Consider the following 13,025-nt stretch of genomic DNA (forward strand, 5'->3'; position numbering starts at 1 on the left):
CAAACATTTATGAAACATGGTCAAAGAATCTACCTTGTACTTTTTAGTTTGCCTGACCCACAGAAACACATTGAAAATCAAATATTAGAAAAAAAAAGAAAATAAAATATTAGTTCTTCCTCAAACGTCTCAACTGTGAGTGTCACCTTATTACAAAATGCCTGACTTTGACTTACAAGTCTTTTTAATCATTCAGCCATAGTAAAGTTTATCTGTCATAATGCTGTGTTATATATGTCAAGCATTTGAAGATTTCTGTACCTTCTCATCCTATGAGATGGATCTGAGTTTTTTCATTTTCAGCTAAAGAAAATTTGACTCGGAAGCCAAGGGATTTGTCCAAGATCACTAGCAGAACCAGCACATGAAGTCAGGCTTTTGATCCCCTAGTCTAGGATTCTTGGAACTAAACCGTAACCTTTTCTTGGACAGCTGTATGTTCTATACAGAAATTCACATATAAAGAATATATAGTTCTTAAATATTTAAGAAACTTAAATATCTTAAATATCAGATTCTTTAACTAAGAAACAAAAACTTAGAATGATGGTTGCCACCTTCTTTCTATATACCCTCAAAATGATTTATCTCTTTTGAGAGAAGGGTGTAGCCCATTACTATTCTTTCCCTTGAAGGAAAGAGCAGGCACCTGCCTGTTTAATGAGTAATATGACAGAAAAACTTGGACCCTTAGATTAATTTGCCTACTCGAGCATTTTGTTATTACTCTTCGAGTGGTTTTCCTTCTCTGAATTCACTATTTGTTAGATTCCTGTGGTCCATCACCAGCTAATAGGTTGCAAGAAGCTTATTTTCTTAAACTCACCTAATAAAGACAGAACAGGTATGATTTGGGGTGCTGAGTTGAGGGTATAATAGTGTGCGTTTATCAGGCTGCAGTCATTGCTTTAGTTATGGATGTGGGGCAGAATCTTAGATTCTCCTGTCAAGGTTCTAAAAGCAAGTCCTGCAAAGTGTAATTAAGAGAATTTTAGATGTTACAGGCTAATCATTTAAATACCACAGGCCACACATTTCTACGTACATAAACTTCTGCTCTATCCTTCATCGCCTAATTTCTCCAAGATTAGCCTTCCCTTATTTATTCCATTTCCTTCAAGGCCACTCATTCCTAAAAGCCTTAAAAATAGATTTTCACCTGGAAACCACCTAATTTCCAAATATAATCATGTCTTTTGAAGTTCTTTTCCTCCTTGACTCTTTGGTGGAGTCCAGGAGGATAAATTTCGGGGTTGAGACATTTCACACAGTAACTGTCCCTCTTTCAGTTCCCTTCTCTTCTGCCTTTTGGATTTTATTTCATCCTCTCTGACTGCTCTGCCCTCCATAATGTCTTTACAGTTTTCACTGCTTTACTCCTTAATGTGAGCTTTCCTCCAAGACCTCTCTTTTATTCTGTTGTATCTACACACTACTCCCTTGGCAATTTCACCAGCTTCTACCACTTCAGTTATTACCATTAACAATTTAGTTAACGGAACTCTAGAACATCCCGAAAGCTAATGGACCAAAAAAGGAGAGACAATACAAAGTAGCTGTCAGAGAAGAGAATCAAGTAAAAGATGACCCAGAGGTCGGGGTGGAGAGAACTTCAAGAAGTAGCGGGTCTTTTGTAGCGGGTCTTTTAACAGAATGAAACATCTGTGAACAGCTTAGCTTAGAACTGGGTTTGGAAATCCTAACAATAATCACTGAAGTAAATAAAGAGCACTTTTGATCATGAAATTGCAAATAAGAAATGAAGAGAAGATGAAAGAAAGAGTGGGGGGTGGGAAAACCTACTAGGAAATGTCTATTCTTTCAAGAAAGGGAATATAAGACTCGGGAAAGTATCTTGGTTTGGTTTTGTTTCCAGAATTTAGAAATTTGTGTAGAAGTCTGAGGTAAAGGAAACAATGTAGATGGATAGATGAAAGATAAAGAAATAGATGCTTCATGGATAGAAAAAGATTCAGACCGAGACAGGACAGGACAAGATTGAAAAGCACAAGTGAAAGCTGTTCATCGTGGAGAGGAGAGATACTTCCTGAAACAGAAGAAAAGGTGGTCGGATGATTCATATTAATTTTCTCTTGAAAAGTATAGGTGAGAAGGTAAAAAAGTTCAAAGGAAGGAATTCAGAAAGACTTGGATAAACAAATTACACTCTTGTGTTGTGTAAGTTTTTATGTTCTGTTGACACATGACCATTACTTGGCACAAATGAGGTAATACGGAAATATTTGGAGAAGCCCTGGACCTCCCAAAAAGTTTTCTGTGATCACAAAAGAGAATTTTATGTAGGACAAAGCCTTCCCTTGTAACTGTTACTAACTTTAGGGCAATTATTTCTGAAATTATTTTTGTATGATACTTATTATTCATTGCTTGTATTAGACAACTGGTCAGCACACCTCTCTTTCCCAGTACAGCTTCATTTGTAGAATCCTCAGTGGTTAAAGTGTCTTGACTACCATGTTTGTATGGCATTACCATCTAAAGAGAATTGAGAGCAGCTCTACATCTGTAACCATGGGGCTCAATTCATTAAACTGACTAAAATGGAATTCAAGAATGAGAACTTTCAGTTGGACAGTCTGAAGAATTCCTGCCGCACTGAAAAATGAAACAATTTTAAGAGACGTTGCCTCATAAGAGGTGATAGACTAAAAGATCAAGATGGAAGTTAGAGAAAATATGTTGTTTGGCGCGGGTGTGGGGGTGGTGGAACTATGCTTGTCCTGTTCTTTAGTGGGTCTCTCTAACTTATCACATATTTAATGACTAAAGATTTGCAAAAGTAACCATTTTGAGGGGGAAATGAATCTAGAGATTTCTTTAGAGTTTTAGGCTGTTTACAAGTGTCAAGGCTCAAAAAATGCTTTTGAGACTTGGCTTTTGACACTTACTAGGCATAGAAGTTCTATATTTTTAACCCTGACGATGCTCATTTGGCAAGTCCTTAGAGGCCTGGTACTGGTCTTTTAAAACATTGGCTGTGTGATGTGGAAGAAAGGATTGTACTGAGAATTCCTTGTGGGATTTTTTTTTAAGGTTTTATTTATTTATTTGAGAGAGAGAGCATACGTGCATGTGAGTGAGCACATGTTTGGGCAGGTGTGGGGAGGGGAAGGGAAGATGGAGAGGGACAAGCAGACTGCACTGAGCATGGGGCCCACAAGGGCTCAGTCTCACAACCCTGAGATCATGAGCTGAGGCAAACTCAAGGGTGGGACAGTTGTTCAACTGCCTGAGCCACCCAGGAACCCTTCCTTGTACACTTTTGACATGATTCAGCTATTAACATTTCACACTTAGCCTAGAATGCATTCATATGGAGAGAATGATGTGTCCCATCATATAAATGTGTCAAAAAAATTAGAGGCAGATATTTTCAGATTTATAGAGAAATAAATTGAGGATCATTTCATTCATTAGTTAACTATTTATAGAGGCCCTGCTGTGTCTAAGACACTTAGTTGTGGAAACTTGATTGGTATAATTACGAATCATGTATTAGTAAAGAGATGAAAATTAAGGCTGAACTATGGACTTCAGTATTGGAGGATTGGAGTGATGTCTATGTGCTTTAGATGGTAGCATGTCCACAGAAGCTAGTAAGAGCTGAATCTTGCCTTGGTGTCACCAAGGAAACAAAGAAAGCTATTTAAAGAAAATTGGCCATTGCCTCTATCACTCCATCTTTATCTTCACCAAAGCAAAAACTCAGGTCTTAGATGTCACCACAATGACGCCATGATAGGTCTGTCCAACTCACGCTTGCGAATTCTAAGGAATATGGTGTCATAAATGCTGAACAAGTAGAGAACATTAACCTGGTGCCAGTGGTTGAGGTATTCTAGTCTCTGACTGGGGCTTGTATCCTCAAGCCAATTGCTTCATGATAGGAAAAGAATGAGAGAGGGAAAAGGGGAGAGAGAGATTACCCAAGTGAATGACTTTACTTCAAACTTTAGAGGGCAGAAATGGACTACAACCATTCTACGTGGAACGAAAAGAGAGGATTGAACTGGTATCCATATACATTTTGACCACTTAAAAAAAATCAACCTCTGTAGCTGTGATACAAGTCCTAGCTTTTGAGCAGTCCCCCAACCCCAGAGGGAAGAATTGCTTGATTTAAAGCCAATGGCTAACATTGGGAAAAAAGGAAGAGAAGACAAGGGCCTTCAGATCTTGCTGGAGGAAATTCATGGGGGCAGAGATACTTACTAGAATCATAAGTTGGTTCATTTAAAGACCAGCTAAATATAGATGAGAAGGGACATAATAATAAATAATAAATAATAAATAATGTCATGAGATTTAAGTAATTAAATTATTCTGCTGAACATTTGGAAATGACAATCTCCAATAGCAGAATGATCCTATTATTTCCTTTTTATTTACCTTTTAAAAAAATCATTCTGCAGCTAAATTGATTTTGACTGACATTAAGTGTTTGGTTCTTCTCCCTATGTTTACCCAGCTTCATTAAGGAAAGGATTTAATACATGTTATTATAAAGTAGAACTGGATTGCATTCAGTAAAGATAGAAGTGAAAAAATGTAAGTAAATATGTAACTAGAAATTCAATTAAAAATTCATACTATATGGGGTGCCTGGGTGGCTCAGTGGGTTAAAGCCTCTGCCTTCTGCTCAGGTCATGATCCTGGGGTCCTGGGATCGAGCCCCGCATCAGGCTTTCTGCTCTGCAGGGAGCCTGCTTCCCTCTCTCTCTCTGCCTGCCTCTCTGCCTACTTGTGATCTCTATCAAATAAATGAAAAACCTTAAAAAAAAATTCATGCTATAACCTATAGCTCTGAGAAGTATGAAACACAGGGTTGGGTTTAAGCTTTCTAAAATCCAAGGCAAAATCCAAACAATGTACAGTGACATAATATAATTTTTAATAAGTTAGGGGAAAGCCAGTGGCCCATGGAGGTAGAAATTATTCTTGTTAATGAGAAGAGTAAATAAATTCTTCTTAGTGTTAGAGAATGAAGTATATCATGAATAGTTCCAGAACCAACTACTCAGAGGCTCAAAAAGATGTTTTATTTTCCTATTTTTTTATGTTCTTAAGTGTAAACCAATACATACCATCAATGTGTGCAATTATTGAAAAGAATGGTAAGGTCCAGAAAGTCAGGTCTTCGTTGGTCTGAATGAATCATGTGATAGACCTTGGAATAACTACAGGAATGGATAGACCCTGTATCTCTCAAACAGTCTAAGCTGTATTTTTCTAGATATTTGGTGATTTACCAGGTTCGAGTTCAGAGTAAATCTTTTTGATTTATCTTTCTCACAAGTTTTTGAGAAATATTAGGATAAAGATCTTTTAAGAATTTTTATTTAAAAAACATGTTTTTCAGAGGATGTGTTCCACGTTAGGTCTCTCATCAGTCTCCATTTGTTGACGTAAAATGATTCCCAGTTTGTCTCCAAAGAACTCTGAATCCAATAAAAAATTCTAATTTAATGTAAAGTGGAAGTAGTTTGGTTTCTAAGAATTGAAATCTTATTTAAGAGATTAAGAAAAAACAATAAAACCTATCGGGGGAGAGGACACATTTTAAATCTAGTTCTTTTATTAACTGGGGAATTGTGAACATTGATTTAAATGCATCAATCCTCTCTTAGAAGAATTGGAAGCTGTTGTGGGTCTTCAAGGCAACAGCTTATGCCCAGTTAGCCAGCACAGGCCTAGGGCATGGCAGGGGCCCGTTAAGGGTTAGTTTTTTCCTCTCTCTAAAGGAAAGATAAATCATTATAACAGGTATTTTGATTTGAATGTCAAGGAAACAGGAGATCAAACTATGTGCTATTTTATATACTCTTTGGTTAGATGACGTGGTGGTTATTTCTTTCTCTCATTATTTTGTATTCTCTGTTCAGTAGTTCAAAAAACCATGCTTTCCACATGCCAGGCATTTGCTAGTCATTGAGACTAGAGAAGTTGAATAAGCAGTTTTCCCTGGGGGATGTCATAATTTAGTAAGGGAGACAGATACGCAGTCATACTTCATATTCAGTGTGGAGAACTACAATACTAGAGATATTGGTGCATGGGAAGGAGGGTGGTCACTGAGTGCATGGGAAGGAGGGTGGTCTCACATATTTATGGTCTAAATCTCAAACACCAGGGTAGTGTCTGTTGATTTCCAGTTTCATTAGAAGTGGTCAAATGGCTGGTGGCCAAGAATCTCCACAAGAAAGCATTTACCTCAAAGACTTCTTTCTCTCCAGGATTTCACCATCAGATTTGGATGCGCAGAAATTCTGAGACCTATAATTCTTAAGACTTAGGATTCTGCCCAGTTTGCAGTGGATGAAACAAACAAACAAACAAATAAACCCCACATTTATCAGGAAAATTAGGCATTCAGAGTAGGTTAGTTAGACAGCAGCACGTTTCCTACCTGTAGATAATCATTATGGAAAGTCCAACCATCAGATTACGTGACTACTATTACATCCAGACAAGTCAGCTTGTTTACATGACTCAAACGTGTTGTTTTCATTGGTCCCTTATAGTCTAATAGGGTTTACCCATTTCTAGAGGCTAGACAGTACACGGTGTAAGCCTGCCACGGCATCCTCCTCTCTGGATTGGGCATGGGAAATCCAGTGTTTCCTCTGAGACCTCTCTTTTACTTGGCTTCTATTGTAGACCAGCTCCTTTCTGACTGATACATTCTTTCCTTAAATGGATTGATATTTTCAGTCAGATAATTAAGTTAATCAACTATTTCTAACATTCTTTTTTTTTTTTTTTAATTTTGATGACAAAGAGTACCTGCCTTCTTTGGAGACTACCATGCAATGCCCTTTCTCTTTACTAATCATCTTTTATTTCTTTACAGGTACATGTCAACGCTATATTCTCACCCTGATTTTCCACAGAAAGGGCCAGAGGAGATTAATGAAGAGCTAATGAAAAACGTTAGCCACAACCCCCTTTTACTTCTCACACCACAGAAAGTTAAAAGATACGTTGAGTCTCTATGGAAGAAGAAAAGCTCTGGACAGCCTGTCACATTTACCGATATCTTCGGGATGTTAATAGGAGAAACACTAATTCACAATGTAAGCTATTACTCAATCTATGGACCTTTTAATACGGACCTTTTAATACAAGTAGACCCTGTATGTCATAATGTTTTAATAAAACAAAATGATGTATTTTGTAAACGTCACTTGACTCAACTGACCCAATCAACAATGTGTCCTGAGCACATACCCCCATGCCAGACATAACACTTGTACATTTCCGGCTAGTGCTTACTCATTCTGTGTAACAGTTTTGATGTATAGTGAAGTACTTTTGTATTCTTTTTCTTTGGGGAAAAAAAAAAAAAATACACATTTTAACCCTTAACTGGCCACTCAATGGCAGTCTTTAAGATGAATACAAGTAATATTGTAATGGTAGAGGCAAATGGAGGTTGCCTAAAAGAGAGTCAGAAAAGGGAGTGAGTCGCATGGGAAAAGCCCATTTGACACATGACTACAGTGTGACTTTCCATGGGAAAATAAAGCAGAGGAGATAGAATCAGTTCCAGGGAATCCGGGGTCCAGATTATTTTTTCGTGGTTTCGTAGCTGCTAAGTTCTTCAGCTCAAACATAGATGTAGCCTTTAAAGTTGTGGGGTTTTTTTAGAATGAAGATAATTACCTCCCTAGAGCTTACTTTTGTTGTTTATTAGAACCCAGAGATTTCTAGAAAACATAAGACTCATTTTTATTATAAACATTTTAAGTGTCTCGATTAGAAGTCCTACTTTAAATAGCTTTCTGTGTTTGTTTCTGTATTTAAAATCATGTCTTTATTTCTTCTGTGGACAGAGAATGAACACTACCTTGAGTAGCTTGAAGGAAAAAGTCAATTCTGGTCAATGCCCTTTACCTCTCTTCACCTGTCTCCATGTCAAACCTGATGTTTCAGAGCTAATGTTTGCAGGTATGTAATTTCCTCTTTCAAAACATTTCCTAGAACCTTTGAACTGTGGTTATAAGGAATTTTAGTTGTCCGTTTTCATATATTTTCTCTAACATGAAAACATTGGAAGATATAAGAAAATATTAAGCTAGATGATTTTCTCATTGTGGAGAATATTCCATGAAGTTAGTAACTTATATTTCTTCATTTAAATTAGTGAAATAGAAACTATAAAAAGTCATGATTGCAAACTCAATTTTCCTCATTTCTCAGGGACTTTTAACAAAATAGTGTGCCTAGTGCTTCTAGGCAACGCATATTATTTGCTTACTGCTGCTGTTTTTATTAAATAGGGTAATATGATGTATGTTTATCATTCAAAACCCTGTTGTAATTTTTATAATACAGTACTTAAAAAGTACAAGTCTGTACTTGGGGCAGCTGGTGAACAAAATGCCCATTTTGTTAAATCTCAAATGTAAATATTTGTTTCTTCTGTGGCTTTGCTTCTTGTTGGCTGCTCTCAAAGCCTGTGGTCTCATGCTTCTGGGGGCCTTTGGCAGTCCTAATCTGCAGTGTGGAAGCACTTCTCACTATAGCTGGTAGGGTTCATCATATTTTTAGGAAAAGGACCTCAGTGAAATCAGTCACACCATAAGCTTAAAAGAAAAGAAAAATTGTGCATGCCATGTAATTAACAGATTTACATCCAGAATCCTTTTCCAATTTTACAAAGCCTTACTTTTTTCAACTGACCACTCTTAGGCAAGAAGAATTCTGCAAATTATTATTATTTTTTTGAAGATTTAAGATTTTATTTATTTATTTGACAGAGAGAAAGCGAGAGTGGGAACACAAGCCAAGGGAGAGGGAGAACCAGGCTTCCTGCTGAGCAGGGAGCCTGATGGTGAGCTCCATCCCGGGACTCTGGAGTCATGACTTGAGCTGAAGGCAGGCACTTAGCAACTGAGCCACCTAAGCTCCCCTTGAAAATTATTTATAAAAAGCAGTGCAGCTGGAATGCATCCATTCAACTGTTTACTGGTTATATTGACTAAAAACCATCATGCTGATGGTTCAGAAATCACTTAACATATTGATTATTTTATTCAACTTTTGCTACAGCTCAGGAAGTGAGGTATTTTTAGCTCTGTTCAATAGACAAAAAAGAACAAAACCTCAGAAAGATTAAATGATTTGCACATTGCCACACAGAAAGTAAATAGCAGAGCTGAGATTTATTCTTGAAAATTCTTTGTTTTATTAAAATACTGGCTTCTCTGGTTACTGACTGTGTAGAACGTAGTAAGCCAGGTGCTAAGCATGAACTCCCCACCCCCCACCACCTTCATTCTATCAGGCCTTATAATCTGAAAGATTTACAATAATTATTAAAGAAGTGAAGGCCCAAGAAAGAAGTTACTCTGCATTGTTCCTTGACCAAGATACATAATATCTTTTAGTTGGCTTCTACATGTATTAAATAAGGATGAGCCTATCAACATGTTTATATTAAAAAAATGATATAAAGTATGCATAGTACATAAACAGTGGCAGGCCCAACTTAAGCTTAAGTAAATCTTAAAAATTTAGTGCTCTATGAAAGCTGTATAAGAAATCAGAGGTCTGGATCTTAGCTATAAACAGATTTTATATATGAAAGGTAAATTTAATTATTGCATGGGGGTCGAGCATGCATTAGGAGTCTGGGGTAACTGTGGCATGCCCAGCAATAATAAGGAGCAAGATCTTGATTGTAATGAAGTTCATAGGGAGAATTGAAATTCATTCATATAAGAAAATTTTAAGTGCCATGATGAAATTGGTTTGGTTTGGTTTTTGCTTTCCTATCACTATTGTTTTGTGAGGTCTTGGAATGTTTGCAAATAGGTTGATAAATCCTACTAGAATGCTAGTCAAGTCTGTGCTTAGCCAAATAAGCCATTTTACCCCAAAAGCATTATGATGTGGCCAAATAAGCACTAGACTAATTTGTAAGCCCTGCCTTATTTCTAAGCTGAAATACCTTAGGTGGGTCATTTAATCTTTCTGATTCTAATTTTCCTCCTTATTAAAAAAAAAGGATATTAATAAACATCAGGTTTATCTTACAGAGCTATTAAGACAATCGCCTGAGGTAGGCAGAAGATGGAACATCATGAAGAGACATAAAATATAGTGTCATTACTAGCGTTATGATTGTTACATCATTTTCATAGTCACCTTTTTTTAATTCTGAACTTGAGGCAGTAGCCATTCTCATTGGAAAATCTAACCATGATCATTAAAGAACAAAGGACTGTTTTGGATTCACCTAGAGTGGGAAAGGTTTTGAGCTTAAAGTATCTGATTTGGGCCATCTGCCTCACTGTGATATTATTACAGAGATGAGAGATACATAACTAACCTTCTTTGCTAAACTTTTACAATAAGGGGGCGCCTGGGTGGCTCAGTCATTACAGGTCTGCCTTCAGCTCAGGTCATGATCCCAGGGTCCTGGGATCAAGCCCTGCTTCTCCCTCTCTCACTCCCCCTGCTTGTGCTCCCTCTCTCCCTGCCTCTCCCTCTGTCAAATAAATAAAATCTTTAAACTTTTATGATAAGGAGGTTCAAAGCTGTTTCTTCCAACAGAGTTGGACAAAGCCATCATGCATGAGTTATGAAGATCTTGTACTCAGATAAGAGATTCAAAGGTGTTATGTTATGAAGCTTCAAGTAGCTTGGGTTATTGGGGGGTGGGGGAAGAGAGATGTCTATATTACTTTAAAGTTTGCTTAGATTAAAAATGGATATTTGGGGGGGAAAAAGTTGAAATATTATCTGAATAATATTTTTAAAAGTCAAAGAACCAGATTATCTTAGCTTTCAGAAGTTTTTATCAGCTTTATTTCCACAATTTCAGAGAATGTTTTTCTTCCCTGTAGAATAGTTTTAAACATTTTTCCTCTTTTGAAGATCTTAAACAAATAAACATTAGTTGCTTAAACTGTTAAATATTTTTTGACTCCTTCACTTCACTACAGTGCTTTCATTTTTACATTTCCATTGGTCAATAAATTACGTTTATTGAGCACAATTTATAAGCTCAACATCATGTTAAATTCTTTGACAGATACTATAAGAGTAAATACATAGTATTTATTATTCCTCAGGAAAGTTACGGTACCATTAACAAGACAAAAATAAAACATGGAAAATGAATGAGCCATACACATAGAACATTATGATCTCTTAAAGGGTGTAGAACTGACCTAAGAGTAAGATATCATAGAGATTTAATACAGTCATAAGAAAGACTTCATGTGGGTGAAGGAACTCAGTTTTCAGTTGAGCATGGAAAGGTCTATCAAGGGAGATGAATAGTCCTCTTTGTGCAAAATAGCATGAGAAAATGCTCAGAAGGGGAGCGAAAGTAGGTTTTGGAGAGCAGTAAAAAGAAACTAGCCTTAATATGAGTTGGTGAAGGTGGGTGGTACATTTGGGAAAACTATTAGTGCCAAGTTACAGAAAGATTTGAATTCCAGACAGAAATCTTTTTGTTCAGTTATGATAATGGGAAATATTTGGTGTCTGGGGGCAGGGCAATTAAATTGTTTAGTGTGTTTGGGAAAAAAAAGTAATTTGGTGATTCATGTGGGTAGATTAGCAAGGAAAGAAACAGGAAGCAGTGCTACCACTGTGCTCTTGTAATAATGTCCTGGAACCAGGGAGATCCCGAAAAGAAGACATGAAGATGGATGTGAAAAGCCCAGAGGTTACCTGTGAGAGGTGGTAATGAATGGGTTTGACTGTTAGTGAGTAAAAGAGGGGTTTCAGTTTTAAAAACTTCCTTTTGGGGGCTATGATAGTGTGGTTTACGGAAGCAGGTAAGCTAGACTGGGAGGAAGGATGATGAGTTCCTTTCCAGGTAAGCACAGTGGGATGTGATGATGGTGTGTCTAAGTGTAAATGCTCAGGAGGAAGTTGGAAATGAGTACATGGAGGTACGAGAGAGAGGTTCAAGTTTGAAATGTGTGAGTCAACAGCAAAAAGAATAATAGTTACATACTACTCTAGTGAGTCCTTCAATAAGGACTTACCTTACCTTGAGAGCAAGCTTACCTTGAGAATGTCTGTAATTACTGTCTGCGCATACACAGCATTAATAAAGAAGACATTACTCGAGAAATCATTGTGTTTCAATACCCAAGATAAGGGGATGAAATTTGGAGATGGGAAATTACTTGTAGAGAGAACAGAATTTTCCTAGCAACCTCTGAGTCATTGCTAGTCATGTCTCACTAACTCCATGTAAATCTTATAAAGCACACCACTTTATGGTGAAAGGTATATGCGCCACTTGGCTTTGATTTCAAATAAATTATAATATGTTCTTATCTCAAGTGTGATTTCATAACTTCCTTGAAGAAAGGTAGAATGTTACAATCTGCCACTGAGTAAAAAATAAATACACATCCACAGTCCCTTTTCTAAAACTTTGGGGATAGATGTTTTGGGGTTCAGAATATTTTAGATTTTAAAGTTAAAAAAAAAAAACATCGTTTATTACATAATACTGCCCTGAGATCTCATAATCAAATAGAGTGATTTCTCTAATAGGATGTGTCAGTATTCATATTTAGTGAGATAAATAAAAATTCAGCCTCATATCATTTCAAGACTTTTTCTCTGCTGAATGAATTCAGTCAGATTTTACCACCAAATGAATAGCAGAAAAATTTGTGGATTTTTGAGTTACTTGGATTTTGGATTGTTTAGATAGGCATGTAATGATTTTAGAAGAGGGGAATAAAGGAGAGCAGAGGTTTTGGGTTAGGCAAGGGTAGATGGTTGTGGGACTTTACAGAGGGTGGCCAGCGAGATTGGACCTTGAACTAAAGGTTGAGAAGGAACAAGCAAGCCTTGTAATTGCATGAGGTAATAGGAAGCATAAAGGCACTGAGGTGTCATTGAGCTTTCTCTTTGAGGAAAATTAAGAAGATTTGTGTGGCTAGAGTGGAAGGAGCAAGACCAACATAATGGGAGACTGGTTAGGATATGAGGTCAGGGAGCAGTGGCAAGACTGTCACAAAGACTTG

The 13,025-nt window shown here is 37.0% G+C and overlaps 1 protein-coding gene across 1 annotated transcript in view; it reads left to right on the forward strand.

Annotated features, from left to right (window-relative positions):
• LOC111150782 (phospholipase A2 group IVA) overlaps positions 1-13,025 on the forward strand; it is a 164,086-nt gene that overhangs the window by 105,068 nt on the left and 45,993 nt on the right. The window contains exons 10-11 of the mRNA XM_022508381.1: positions 6,872-7,094; positions 7,854-7,968. Coding sequence (XP_022364089.1) covers positions 6,872-7,094; positions 7,854-7,968 — 338 coding nt within the window. The remainder of the gene's footprint in view (positions 1-6,871; positions 7,095-7,853; positions 7,969-13,025) is intronic.

Source organism: Enhydra lutris, unplaced genomic scaffold (assembly GCF_002288905.1).
Source record: "Enhydra lutris kenyoni isolate GAN:26980312 unplaced genomic scaffold, ASM228890v2 scaffoldscaffold24, whole genome shotgun sequence".
NCBI classification, from domain to species: Eukaryota; Metazoa; Chordata; class Mammalia; order Carnivora; family Mustelidae; genus Enhydra; species Enhydra lutris.